Below are 12,271 nucleotides of genomic sequence, written 5' to 3' on the forward strand. Positions count from 1 at the left end.
CCCTCGCATCTTTGATCCTGTTGTTTAGTTCAGTTAGAAGATCTTTGTAAAGGAGCTGATGTACTTGGAGGCCAGTGGATTTCCATTGACACTCCGCCTTCCGACATTTACGCCGAAAACAATGAATAGAATCGTTTAACCAGGGGGATGATTTGACAGAGGAGCTGAGCCGAGATTTTATAGGGGCCACAGAGTCTAGCACAGATAGGCAGTGTGAGTTGAAGGACTGAACTAAGCAATCTACATGTGCATCATGAGGCAACACTGTATTTGGTTCAAATGCTGCTGAAAATTTTTCAGCAGTGAGATGATTTAAGATGCGGGAGTGCGTTAACTGTTTCGTTGGCAGACAATCAATGTAAAAAAATAAGTAAAAAAATAGACAGTTGTGATTAGTGATGGGCATCTCCTCAGAACAAATGGAGTCAATGTTTAGACCATGCGTAAAAACGAGATCCAGCGTGTGCCCCTTTGTATGTGTGGGACCGGACATGTGTTGAATAAAATTAAAAGATTCTGTGACATTAAGAAAGTCAGCAGCAAAGTTACAGGAGGCATCATCAACATGAATATTAAAATCACCTAGCATAATAACTCTGTCCAGCCTTATGATGGAGGATAAAAAATCACTGAAATCAGATATAAAAGAACTATTTGACCCGGGGGGACGGTAAATCAATACGCAATAAAAAGGGTTTAAGCGGCCGACTTTAGTTATCTGGAGTTCGAAGGTGGGGAAAACACCAGTGCTAACCCTCCAACTCTGAAAGCAGTTCTTAAAGACTGCAGCAAGACCTCCTCCCCTGCCCAAAGGCCTAGGAGTGCAGATAAACGTACAATCAGGAGGGCATAGTTCAATAAGATGGGCCTGATCCATAGGCCTCTGCCAAGTCTCAGTTAGAAACAGAAAGTCCAAGGTTTTTGAGGTAAAAAGATCATTCAGTACAAAGGCTTTGTTTGCAATAGAGCGGGCATTTAGCAGTGCCATCTTAAGAGGGGCAGCCCCGTTTGTAACGACAGCCTGGGCCAGGGGGCGGAGCCATCGCGGGTCAGAGCCCTCACGGACAACGGGACGTGAACGGAAAGCCCTTTGATTTATTATTGTCTGAATAGGAAAAGAAACTGGGGAGAGAGTCATTGTCGGCTGAGACCAGTGGGGGGAGCTGATGTCGGGAGCAGCACTTTGTTGACCTAGAGATGGAGTTTGAGAAGTAAACAGTAAACAGTTTGAGGGAGCAGGTAGAGAGGAATATATATTTCCTTGGATAGACACATGATGGTCAGCAGGACCCTCTCTGTTAAGATTGGGTAATAGGCTGACAATTGGGTCATGCTGAGCTGTTGGTCAGACAGAGTTAAATGCAATATAGTTTATGAAATTAGATGTCAGCATCTTGATCCCTTTTGAGTTAAGATGCAGGCTATCAGATTTGTACAGGTTATGTCTTGTCCAAAACGCATCAAAGTTGTTGATAAAACCATAGCCTGTTGCTATACAGAAGGATTTCAACCATTCATGGAGGCTAAAAAGGCGGCTAAAGCGCTCAGGTTTGTTAGATGCGGTGGGAATGGGACCAGATAAGAGGCAGTGTTTACCCAGGCTCTCAATAGTTACTGCGAGAGATTCAATCTCGTACTAGAGTTTGATTGACTGCCGGGACATGACGTCATTTGTCCCACAATGCAGTATGATGGTATGTGCAGAGGGGTGAAGATCTATCAAAGTTGGTGTGAGTTCAATAAAGTCTGCAACTTTGCCACCAGAGAGGCAGTAGGTTAAGGCACCAGGGAGGTCCACGAATCTTACAATGGAATCCCCTAGAACCAGAATGTCGGGGTTGTTGTTGCTAGTGTCGCCGTACACGGAGAGTTTCGGTGGGAGCTGGCGATTCACCGGGCTAGCTGATCTAGCCACATTAGCATTTCTGGAGGAAGTGAGTTCGCGGCCGCTCAGCTGTGTGGAGAAGGGAGCGGGGGGTGTGTCAGCGGCGCTGCCAGGAGAGCGATATGAATAATTCGGGGGACTACGGACGGGTCCTGAGTCTAAGAGACGAGGACGTTTGACACCAGGAGGACCATCTGGAGAACCGTCTCGGGATTTGGAGAAGCCTGACGAGCGACGTCTCTTGGATGATGCTGTGTCCTGTTTGGTTTTCTGAGTATGAGAGTGCGGGGAGACAGGATCGTCAGGGTCATCATCCTCGGCCAGCAGTGTGAAGTGGTTGAAGAGCTGGAGGGAGTTGTCTTCTCCATTAGGATCGTAGAGAGGGAGGGAGAGCTTCCTTTTTCCTATGCCGGGAGCATAGTGCTGACTGCCGCTGGAGGAGGTCCTCGATGAGCTGTTCAATAGACCGGAGCTCACTCTGTAGCTCAGTGATCCTGGAAGCTGGAGCATCAGTAAAACTGTAAAAAATGGTAGAAGACCACAGCCAGAAAAAGAATGCCAAGATGAGATAGACAGATGTGCGGGACTTTCGGCAGCAGTATGGATATCAGAGGAGCGGTGGGGAAACTTACTCGCCCGGGCTCCGACAGGAGCCCACAGCGGTGAAATGGCAGACTTCCAACCCGGAAAGAAGTGGAGAAACTTACCATCGAGGGCCCGAAAACCGGGCCCGCTGCGATGTGTCGACACTCGGTTATAGCTGCGTATTAGCTGGCCTAATGGAAGCATGCACAGATTGAACAGCACGGGTCCCAGGATTGACCCCTGGGTAACCTCACAGGTCATAGCCATTTGGTCTGAGACACAGTTACCAATTTCAACAAAATATTTCCTGTCCTCCAGATAGGACTTGAACCAGTTTAAAGCACGACCAGAGATTCCCACCCAGTCTTCTAACCTCTGTAATAAGATCGCATGGTCAACTGTGTCAAAGGCAGCACTCAGGTCCAGCAGAACTAAGACTGTGACTTTACTTGCATCTGTGTTCAGGCGGATGTCATTTGTCACCTTGATCAGAGCTGTCTCAGTGCTGTGGTGGGGCCTAAAGCCTGATTGGAAAGTATCAAAAGCATTGTTAGACAGGAGAAAGTCACTAAACTGTTGGTATACAACTTTTTAGGACTTTGCCTAAGAATGGCAGGTTTGATATGGGCCGGTAGTTGTTCAGTACTGTGGCATCAAGATTGCTCTTCTTTAGAAGAGCAGTGGGTCTTCTTCTTTAGAAGAGCAATCTCATTCACTCATGAGATTTGGCAGCTATTGTATTTTACACAGTTTTCCGATCTTTTGGAATTGAGGTTGTTGAACTGCCATTGAAGCCAGATCGTTCCTCACGTCATAATTTGTCTTCACTTTCCCAGGTTTGAATTCATAAAGGTTAGACATTGGACTCCCATTTCAATGTTCAGGAGCCATCATGAGTACAGTTAACGATAATCCATGCTTTCCTCCTCTTTCCTGTGATGTACGGAGGCCATTTGTGTTTTCATACATAATTCCTGCACATGGAGGGGAAAAAGAGCAGCAGTTAGAGAAAATGACACTTTTGAAGCACGTTGACAGCTGAAACGGTGATCTACATAACACCATGGTCCTTCATATTTTCATATACTTTAAACTGCTGAGACCTTAGAGCAGGGGTGTCAAACTCAAATACATGGGCCAAAATGAAAAACTTGGACAAAGTTGCGGGCCAGCCTTGATATTTATTGAAAAAATGTCTACAATTGAGGAAGTTTTTCCTTCTCTTCAGATTTAATGGTGAACCGTTTCATATGGAAACAAACTTAAGTTTTGCTTAAACACTGAATCTGGAACAAGCAAAGCTTAATACCATAAACACATGTGAAATCAGATGTCAAATAGAGGACACATCTGTGGCATTCATCTCTTAAATGAAATTTAAAAAGAATCTTATGCCTCTTTCTCCGTTTGTAGCCTTCTGAGTTCAGTTTCAAAGATGATCTTTTTTCACAGGCTCACAGTAATGATAACGATCGTTTTTTGAACGGATAGTTCTGCTTCCCACCTGTCCAGAAAGCTCCGGTTTTCCACTTTTGGCCATTTTTGGTAGCGGTGGCCCGATGCGACTGGTAGCATGAGGTCGCTATTGAAGGAGGGGGGCTTGTAGGTACTGATTGATGCACCAACACACCAGCAGAGCATTCTGGGATTTATAGTTTTAGCGGTGCATGCGCTGTCTACTGGCGGGCCAGCTCTAGTAGTCATTTGACATTATCTCGAAGGCCAAATATAATCACCTGAGTTTGACATCTGCCTTCCAGCGTAAATCTGCTTGCTCCATCTGCTTGCTATTTAAGTTCAGAAGAGCTGCTATTTTCACATGAAATCTGGAAAACTAAATAAATGGGAAGAGTCAGGATGAGATTTATACATTTGTTGCCACCATTTTTTCTTTTAACCTATTTATCTGACGATATAAAATCGTGACTGGCGAGGAAGAGTGGAGAATCGCAGGCGATCTACCAAATTAGAGAAACCGTATAGATCGCCTTTGCCAATCAGCGCAATGATTTATTTATTTTTTTTTTAATGCTGGTTCCCGCCGATGCAGCAGACGTAGGGCGTCCTTAACCTAACCGACCAATCATAGCGAACTGTGCGTCGTGACACTTTCTTACACGCCTCCATGTTGTGTTTGTAAAAACTTAGAAAACGCATGGACAGCCATGGCTGAAAGCCAAGCCGACAAGCTGGTGAAGAAGAGGAAATCCACCTCTGTAATTTGGAATTGGTTCGGGTTTTCTTCTACCCTAACCCACTGCTGCTGGTCCACATCAGGAATGGGAACAGCAGCAGCGGCACCATCCACAGCACATCCATAGCGGCGCACGGGAGAAACTCACGGCCAGGGCAGCACTCTCGGGTCGGATGAGGAAACCGCTAGCTCGTAAGCTAACTACGGTGCAAGAGAAAAGGGATGCACCGCGACCGTGACAAACATTACACAGTTGGAAAGTATTCCTTTAGGGCGCTCTGGTGATGGCAGTGCATGACTGTGGCTGCAGTAAATGAACATGCAGCGTTGCTCATCTGTTGCTAAATGGCATCATGAGGTGGAGTCAAGTCGTCATCAGTGGTTGGTTTTTCTATTTCCGGTTGCGTGTCAGATGTCATTAATTAGATCATTATTTTTCATCTTGAATTGGGTTACAGTTGAATTACAATGTGTTGATTGCCAAATTCTTTCTTTTACTCCTTAGCTCTTCTGTGGTTCAGCATGTCGACTTAACTCTACTGTAATTGGTCTTTTTTTTTTTTTTGGATGGAAGATCGTTATAAAAAAATCGAAATCGTGATTTTATGCAAAAAAATCGTGATACAACATTTTTTCCATATCGCCCACCCCTAAGCTAAATGAATGATCGCCAGTCCATCGCAGGGCCACACAGAAACAAACGGGACACAAAACCATTGTAGCGTTCTCGGGCAATTATATATGTATCAAATATAAGGATTTATCTTAAACCTCGAATTAAGGGCACCACCTACCTATAATTTACTTGCTTTAAGTCAGTCAGGGAGGAAAACTGTTAAAATCTTACGATTCTGGTATGTTAAATTAATAATCAATTTAATAATCAATTAATAATCAGTCTCATATCTCGCTACTTTCGTGAAAGTTCTCGTTTGGTTGGACAAACATTACGTAAAGAAAGCATACGACACAATCTGTGATTATAACATATATATATAGATATATGAACTATTTATTAAAATGATATGACCAAAACATGAACCTTTAAAACAAACAGGAGATGCATTGAATATGGGTGATTATATAAAACACTTAGTGAATGGAAAATAAAATATGGGGAATGGGGAGATACTGGATGTATTCAAATAGTTCAGGTTGGCTCACTATTTGACGCTAAATACTGACATTTCGGATTAATTTATCATTCTGTGAAAGCCTCGAGACATCCATCAAACCCACTTTAAGGTGAAAACGGGTCGGTCTTACTGTGCTGAAGTTCTGCTTAGTCAGCTCGGAACACGGCAGCGGCCACGCGGGGTCCGAGGGGATTTCTCTTCCGCTCTCTGGGCCTTCCTGGTTGTGGTGGCTGACTTTAGCGGACTTCTCAGTTGCTTCTTTCACTGGGAAACGGGAACGATGGTGCCGAGGGCTGTGGTTAGATGATCGAATCTTCCGAGTGTCAGTGGGTCCGTTGCTTCTCTGATGAAGTGAACTTAAGTTCACAGAAGATTAATAAAAGGTTGCTTGAGTTGGTTTTCTGGGTAGGAAAACTTCATTCTGTTCTTATCTTTGTTCGGGTCTTTCTTTCTCGTCTCCGGGGTCTCACTGGGTTCTGGAGGGCTTCCTTCCGGTCGTCCTCTGCATCGCTCATCCTCACGTCCTTCCGCTCTCTCCTGAGATTATGGGAAAACTCCCAAACTCTGGTGAGCTCTTCTCTTCTGCTCAAACCATCTCCAAATCTCTCTGAGCAACTGTTCTCTGTTCGGTTCTGAAACTCTGGGTTGAAACTCTTCTGGAACAAGAGGCAACAAGCAAGAAAAGAACAAGAAAACATGTGTTTTTCGCGGGCTCCGGGTTTTGACTCTCGGAGGCGGGGCGTGACGTAAGCTTACACTATTCTTTCAGCCAATGATATGCCTGAACTGTGGTGAATGTCTGCTTGGGTGTCTGTGTAAGGTGATCTGTTTTACGTGGGGATTTCTGGATGAGACAAAGAAACTCTTATTTCTCCATTACTCTGTCTCATAGAACATTTGTCTCGGTGATTCTGAAAACACTACATCTTGTTAAGATATGCAGATTAAAGATATAACATAGACTTGCAATATAAAGACATCAAAATAACACACAACGTAATTGATGATTATGACTTTCAAAATTCAGATGAATATCTATGAAATCGTGACATATGAATAGTGAACCACACAATGTTAATTTTCTGTGTTAACAATGGGGATACCAAACAAATACCAAATAGATACAGAAGGGACATCGTTAGAAGTTAATAGTTGCATATATATTGTCCATTTTACTGAGTCCTCTGGGATTTAAATGTTCAACTAATCAACACTGCAGACCACTAGGGGGCAATGTGGTTCCATCAGGCAGGTTGGACATTTTCCAACAAGTTTGTTTCTTTGTCAATATTTAAGCCAGAATCGTACAAATTGTCTCTATATGCGTCTTGTGATCAAGCTGGAAACCTGAAAGAAATTGTATACGGTTATCAAACAGATTTAATATAGTTTTAAGATTCGACTAAAAGTGAGTCTTAGTGAAGTCTTCTCAGTTCGTGTGTAGCCATCTGGTCGGTCTCTGGTGGAAAAGGGTGTTAAAATGTCAACCGCGATTTATGGTGAAGATAAATCAAATCAAATCAAATCAAATTTATTTGTATAGCACATTTCATGTACAAACAGTTCAAAGTGCTTTACATAAAATAAAAGCATTGCAGCAGGGAGTGCAAGAAGCATTAAAAATACATAAAATAATATAAAGAGAAACAAATAAAATCATTTAAATGAGATAAGATAGTAAGTCTCCCACATCTCCAACAGAAAGGTTCTTTGTTCATTCGAGTTTATCCCAATTTATGGAGAGCGTCTGTTGCGAGTTCGACTCCCCAAAAACTCTCAAAAGGGTAGAAGGTTAACGTAAATTAGGCAGTTTCTGTCTCTTTTTCCTTTGTGGAAAGAAAATGGAGATCTGTTTTTTTATCCACATACGTAAACATCCCCCACAGGAATGTTGGTATCGTCAGAGACTGAAGGCCTCTTAATCCACAAGGCACTGTGACTGCTACACCATGCATGCTCACCCTCACTCCGAGGGACAATTTAGATACACAGAAGCCCCTTTCACACTGCCGGTTAACCTGCGTTTAATCCGCGAATTTAGCGTGTCTGCTGTTGCGTTCACACTGCCGACCCGGGCTGCCGCGTCAACTCGACTCGCCTTTCGTGGTTTCCCACGCACCGTAAAGTAACATCTCCATGAACTGCATATACAATTGCATAAACGATATCTCAAGGTGTCCCGCCATCGTTTGTTTGAAAAATTTGATGCAGACAGGTGTATTTAACCCTACCTCCGACGCATGGCTTGTGCCTACGTCATTGTACAAGCCCAGCATTTTATGTGTTTCGTGTGACGCTCTGCCACTAGGCAACGCCCCCTGAACTCGGCTTCAGGCGACACGGGTCACCAACACGCCAAGCGTTTACATTGCTCGACGCGGGTCAAAGGTGCAATTTGGACCCCCTAAGGTAGCGGGTCGCAGTGTGAAAGGGGCTAGTGAGAGTACCCGGAGACAACCCATGCATACAACGAGAGAACAGGGAAACTCCACAGAGGAAGGCCCCAGTCAGGATTCAAACCAGGAACCCTCTTGCTGTGATATCAAATAATGTAACCATATCTGCAAATTGATTGTTCCATTTTCTGAGGTCAAAATCAAGACAGAAATGGCTATTCGAGATATTTCTAAAACAGGAACATGAATACTGATTTCAATTATAACCTGGTGCACACATCTAGGCAGTGACAAACAGGTTGATGCGGGGTCAATGCCGTCTTTCAAGTCTGTGTCCACGTGTGTAATTAGCCACATTATGCATCATGGTCTTTGTAGTAATTTGGGTGGATTAGTTTACAGATTATTCCATTAATCTTTTATTTCCAGGATATCTCTGGAATTCATAAATCATGTTTTTTTGATACATGAATGAATTACGTCTTTCAGGGAACCCTATGCAACTCATTTTGAAGGTATTAGGTATTTTGAAGCTTACATGAGACTTTAAAGGGTTGCTTCAATGTAAAAAGTCTCCCAGATAGTATAGATCGTTTTTCACACCTTTCAATACAATTCACAATGGCATCCTGTAAAGCACCATTATGTAAACGTATATAATACATTTTAGAAAGTTTTAAAATGTTTTGAGAATAAGTTTATTCAGTTCAAACAAGGATGAATGTAATCTGGAACTGAAACAATGCAACAGAAAACAAACAGTACTCTCTGAAATGTGAAAGAATTTGGCAGTGTGACACTTCTGGTGTAGCCTAATGCTTTAGAGCAGGGCTCGTCAAAGTACACAACAGACCGCATTCAGATTGAATTGTAATTCGGTCATTTTTCAAAAATAATGTGGCTCTTTGTGGTAACACAGTAAAAAATGCGGCTCTTAGTCTCTGACCGGTTGGCCACCCCTGCCTTAAACCACAGGACAGTACAACAAGTGAGCTGCTTAATGAGTGTGAGTGTGAATGTGAGTGTGAGTGTGTGCATGAACATGCAATACACGTAGATGGTCCCACATAATAACCATGCTTAAATATCAGTGTATAGTGGCACAATCCCCCCCCCGGCGACCAGAGGCAGCAGCCTACCAGCCCCGCCAGGCCCCCGCCACCCAGACATGGGCCACGTGCCGGAATCGGCCCCCGCGAGCCCAACCGCCACCAAAACCCCCCGGCAGGGGCCCCGCCCAACACCCAAGAGGGCCAGGCGCCCCAGACAGCCAACCGCAGTGGGCAAGCGCCCCGGGAGTCAGGCCGCGAGCGGCGGGGAGAAGCAATGCCCCCCCCCCCCCCCATCAGGAACAGCACAAGCAGGACAGCAGGACCCAGACCCAGACCCAGTCACCCCATGAATCGTATAAGACCAAAAAAAAAAAAAAAAACATCCACAAACACTCGCACAGCACATGCATCCATCGCCCACCTCCGCTGGAGTGTGGCGTAGCGGGCACATCCGGGGGCCAGCAGCCCCCCAGCCACCACAGACCCCAAACCAGCAGGACAACTCCTCCTCCTGGCCCCCCCGCCCCAGGCAGCAACCAGGTTACAGGGGTGCGGGAAGACCCCTCCCCTCTCCCCTCTGGCTCTTTGATATTTTCTAATAGTGAGCATTTACAATTGAGGGGCAAGTAACCTTGTGGAACTGGGAGCGTGGCCCTCCGGGCAGCCTACATACCCAAAGAGCCCCGCCCACCAGATACCACTCAGTGCTATCGCCCCCCAAAACCTAATGTGTGTGTGTGTGTGTGTGTGTGTCTCATGATTGGTAATGTCTAAGGTGTAATTAAAACAAGGGCGGGGGGCTGCAGAGTGCAGCAAATGGGACCACCTACGTGGACCCATCCGCTGCCCCCCACAGAACACACCCGCCCTCAAACCCTACGTGTGTGAATGTGTGCTGTGTACAGGAGCCAGAAGGGAGAGGGTATGGGGATCTAGAAGACCGGGGGAGAAAGGCTCCCCTGGAGAGGGCAGCCAAGTAATGGCTGCAATAGGCACCCCTGTTTCCTGAGATCCGCCACAGAGCAGGAGGGCTCGATGTTCACCAGGTCCGGGGCCCGCAGCGTATTCGGGGAGCCACTTGGCATATGAAGCCACCTTGATGGATATTTCTGTGTGTGTGCTCTACAGGTATATCGCTGTTGTACCCCACCAGACAGCTTTGTAAGTTCTGTGATCTGGAGATTTCCTCCTGTGGTGGCACAGGGACTTGCACATCCAATTGCTCCATTACCTCCATCTGCTCGCATGACAATGAGGTCTGTGTTGCCATCTGGTAGGTAGTCAAGATCAGAGAACTGTCTTTATCTCTGTTATTTGATTTTATTGATAACTGCATAGCTCTTAAAGTATGCACAAATAAAATAGTACACCTCTACTCTGTCACTGTCTGTTTTCCAGGAGAAAGAACGAGACAGATTTCTCTATTGAAACTCTCTGCCACAACCCGTCCATGCCACTGTATGGTATTATGCTGGATGATTCTAACAGTTCCACCTGTGTGATGAAGGAGAAGAACTCCACTACTGGGATGGCACTGTTCTGCTCCTGTTCAGAGGAAGAATGTAATGACAACCTGCTATTCTCCCCCAGTGAGTACCTAAAACCAACATGCACTGATGTCAATACGTTTAGTTTGATAAACCCAAGGAGAATTTATCCTGCAGTTCATAAATTTAGCAAATCTTAGTTACTTGTTTAGGGTTTTCATTCTGCAGTTGTTTTTGGTTCAGACTTGCTGCTCCAGTCATTCTTTCCAAAAACAGCAGGAGGTAGTTTTCAATGAAAAGGTTTTGATAAATCCTCTTTACTATTTCCCCAGAAGCAAACAGTTAAACTAGAACAATCCTGTTTCACCTTCTTGCCTCCATCTATTACTCTGCATTGCGTGTTCACTCTAAGACTATACTTCTTACAAAAAATGGGTCATTTGTTCATGTAGGTCTAGACTGCCTATAATTATGTGAAAAGAATATGCAAACTCTATTGGTTATGAGATCAAGTACATGTATAGTAAGTCTCTCTTTTTTTAAAACCAACTGAGGGATGTTATTGCTGTAAATACAGTCAGTAATCAATAAAGTTTTGTTATAACATCTTATTGTGTTTATGTGGAATGAACTGTCATCCCTCAAGGTGACATTCACCTTGTAATAAGAATGTATTTTAGCCCAAAGTACTACTGTTTTCCAACCTTAACCAAGTAGTTTTGGTTTCTAACCCTCATTAAAAATTAGTTTTAGTAAAGTGTTATGTGACTGATTAAAGATAACTCAGGAGATGCATAGTTGAGAACGCTGTGTGTAACTGCTCCATCCACCCCCGTCCTTCCTTCTTATGAGGACTTTGGGATTTGTTGAAAAAAAACTGTTAAGAATGGCATGCACTCGTATAAGTCATATTCTCCTCCTACCACTTTTATGAGCAGGTAGAGGACGCATTATGGGTCATGTTTAAGGGTATGAACCAATTACTTATTTGGTTCTTTAGATTGAAGGACTTGTTGTCATGCCATGGGGTTTGGTATTCCATAGAGGGGGACAATGAAGTTGTTGGGCTATCTACTCCAATCATAGGTTTTCAGGGACTCCAATGACTAATTTTCAAAAAGCACATGATCAACACATGATTTCACTAAATTGACCACATTACGTTACAACAACATGTGCTAATCCAACATAAACAGAAGTTGCTAGAGTAACACATGCTAGCTAGAATGTAAGTTTTGTTTGTTTGTTTGTTTTTGATTTCTTAGATTTCTTAGATTTTATGCAGACAACTACAACATTTGGTGACAACTAATAACATATTGGTGTCCTGTTCTATTTTATAGAATACATCAACCGTTTACTCCTGGTAATTAGTTTTAAGGGAAAAGGAGCAACTATAGATTCAGGGGTATGAATAAGAAAGGGCATGGTCTAAAGCAAGCTGCAAGTTGTGAACACTGAGAAGCATTTAGCCTTTTAGGAGCCAGATATTTCGTCAAGGACAAAACAGAGCTCAAATTTGAGTGAACATTTTAC

The 12,271-nt window shown here is 44.0% G+C and overlaps 1 protein-coding gene across 3 annotated transcripts in view; it reads left to right on the forward strand.

The window, feature by feature from the left end:
• tgfbr2b (transforming growth factor beta receptor 2b) overlaps window positions 1-12,271 on the forward strand; it is a 70,841-nt gene that overhangs the window by 11,938 nt on the left and 46,632 nt on the right. The window contains exons 2-3 of one of the 3 annotated variants that reach the window (XM_075464679.1): window positions 10,377-10,521; window positions 10,647-10,837. The exons of 1 other annotated variant lie outside the window; for it this stretch is intronic. In XM_075464679.1, coding sequence (XP_075320794.1) covers window positions 10,377-10,521; window positions 10,647-10,837 — 336 coding nt within the window. Of the gene's footprint in view, window positions 1-10,376; window positions 10,522-10,646; window positions 10,838-12,271 lie in introns of those variants that run through there. One more of the 3 variants, XM_075464680.1, reaches the window with a different exon arrangement.

The sequence above is a fragment of the Odontesthes bonariensis genome, chromosome 5, assembly GCF_027942865.1.
Source record: "Odontesthes bonariensis isolate fOdoBon6 chromosome 5, fOdoBon6.hap1, whole genome shotgun sequence".
NCBI classification, from domain to species: domain Eukaryota; kingdom Metazoa; phylum Chordata; class Actinopteri; order Atheriniformes; family Atherinopsidae; genus Odontesthes; species Odontesthes bonariensis.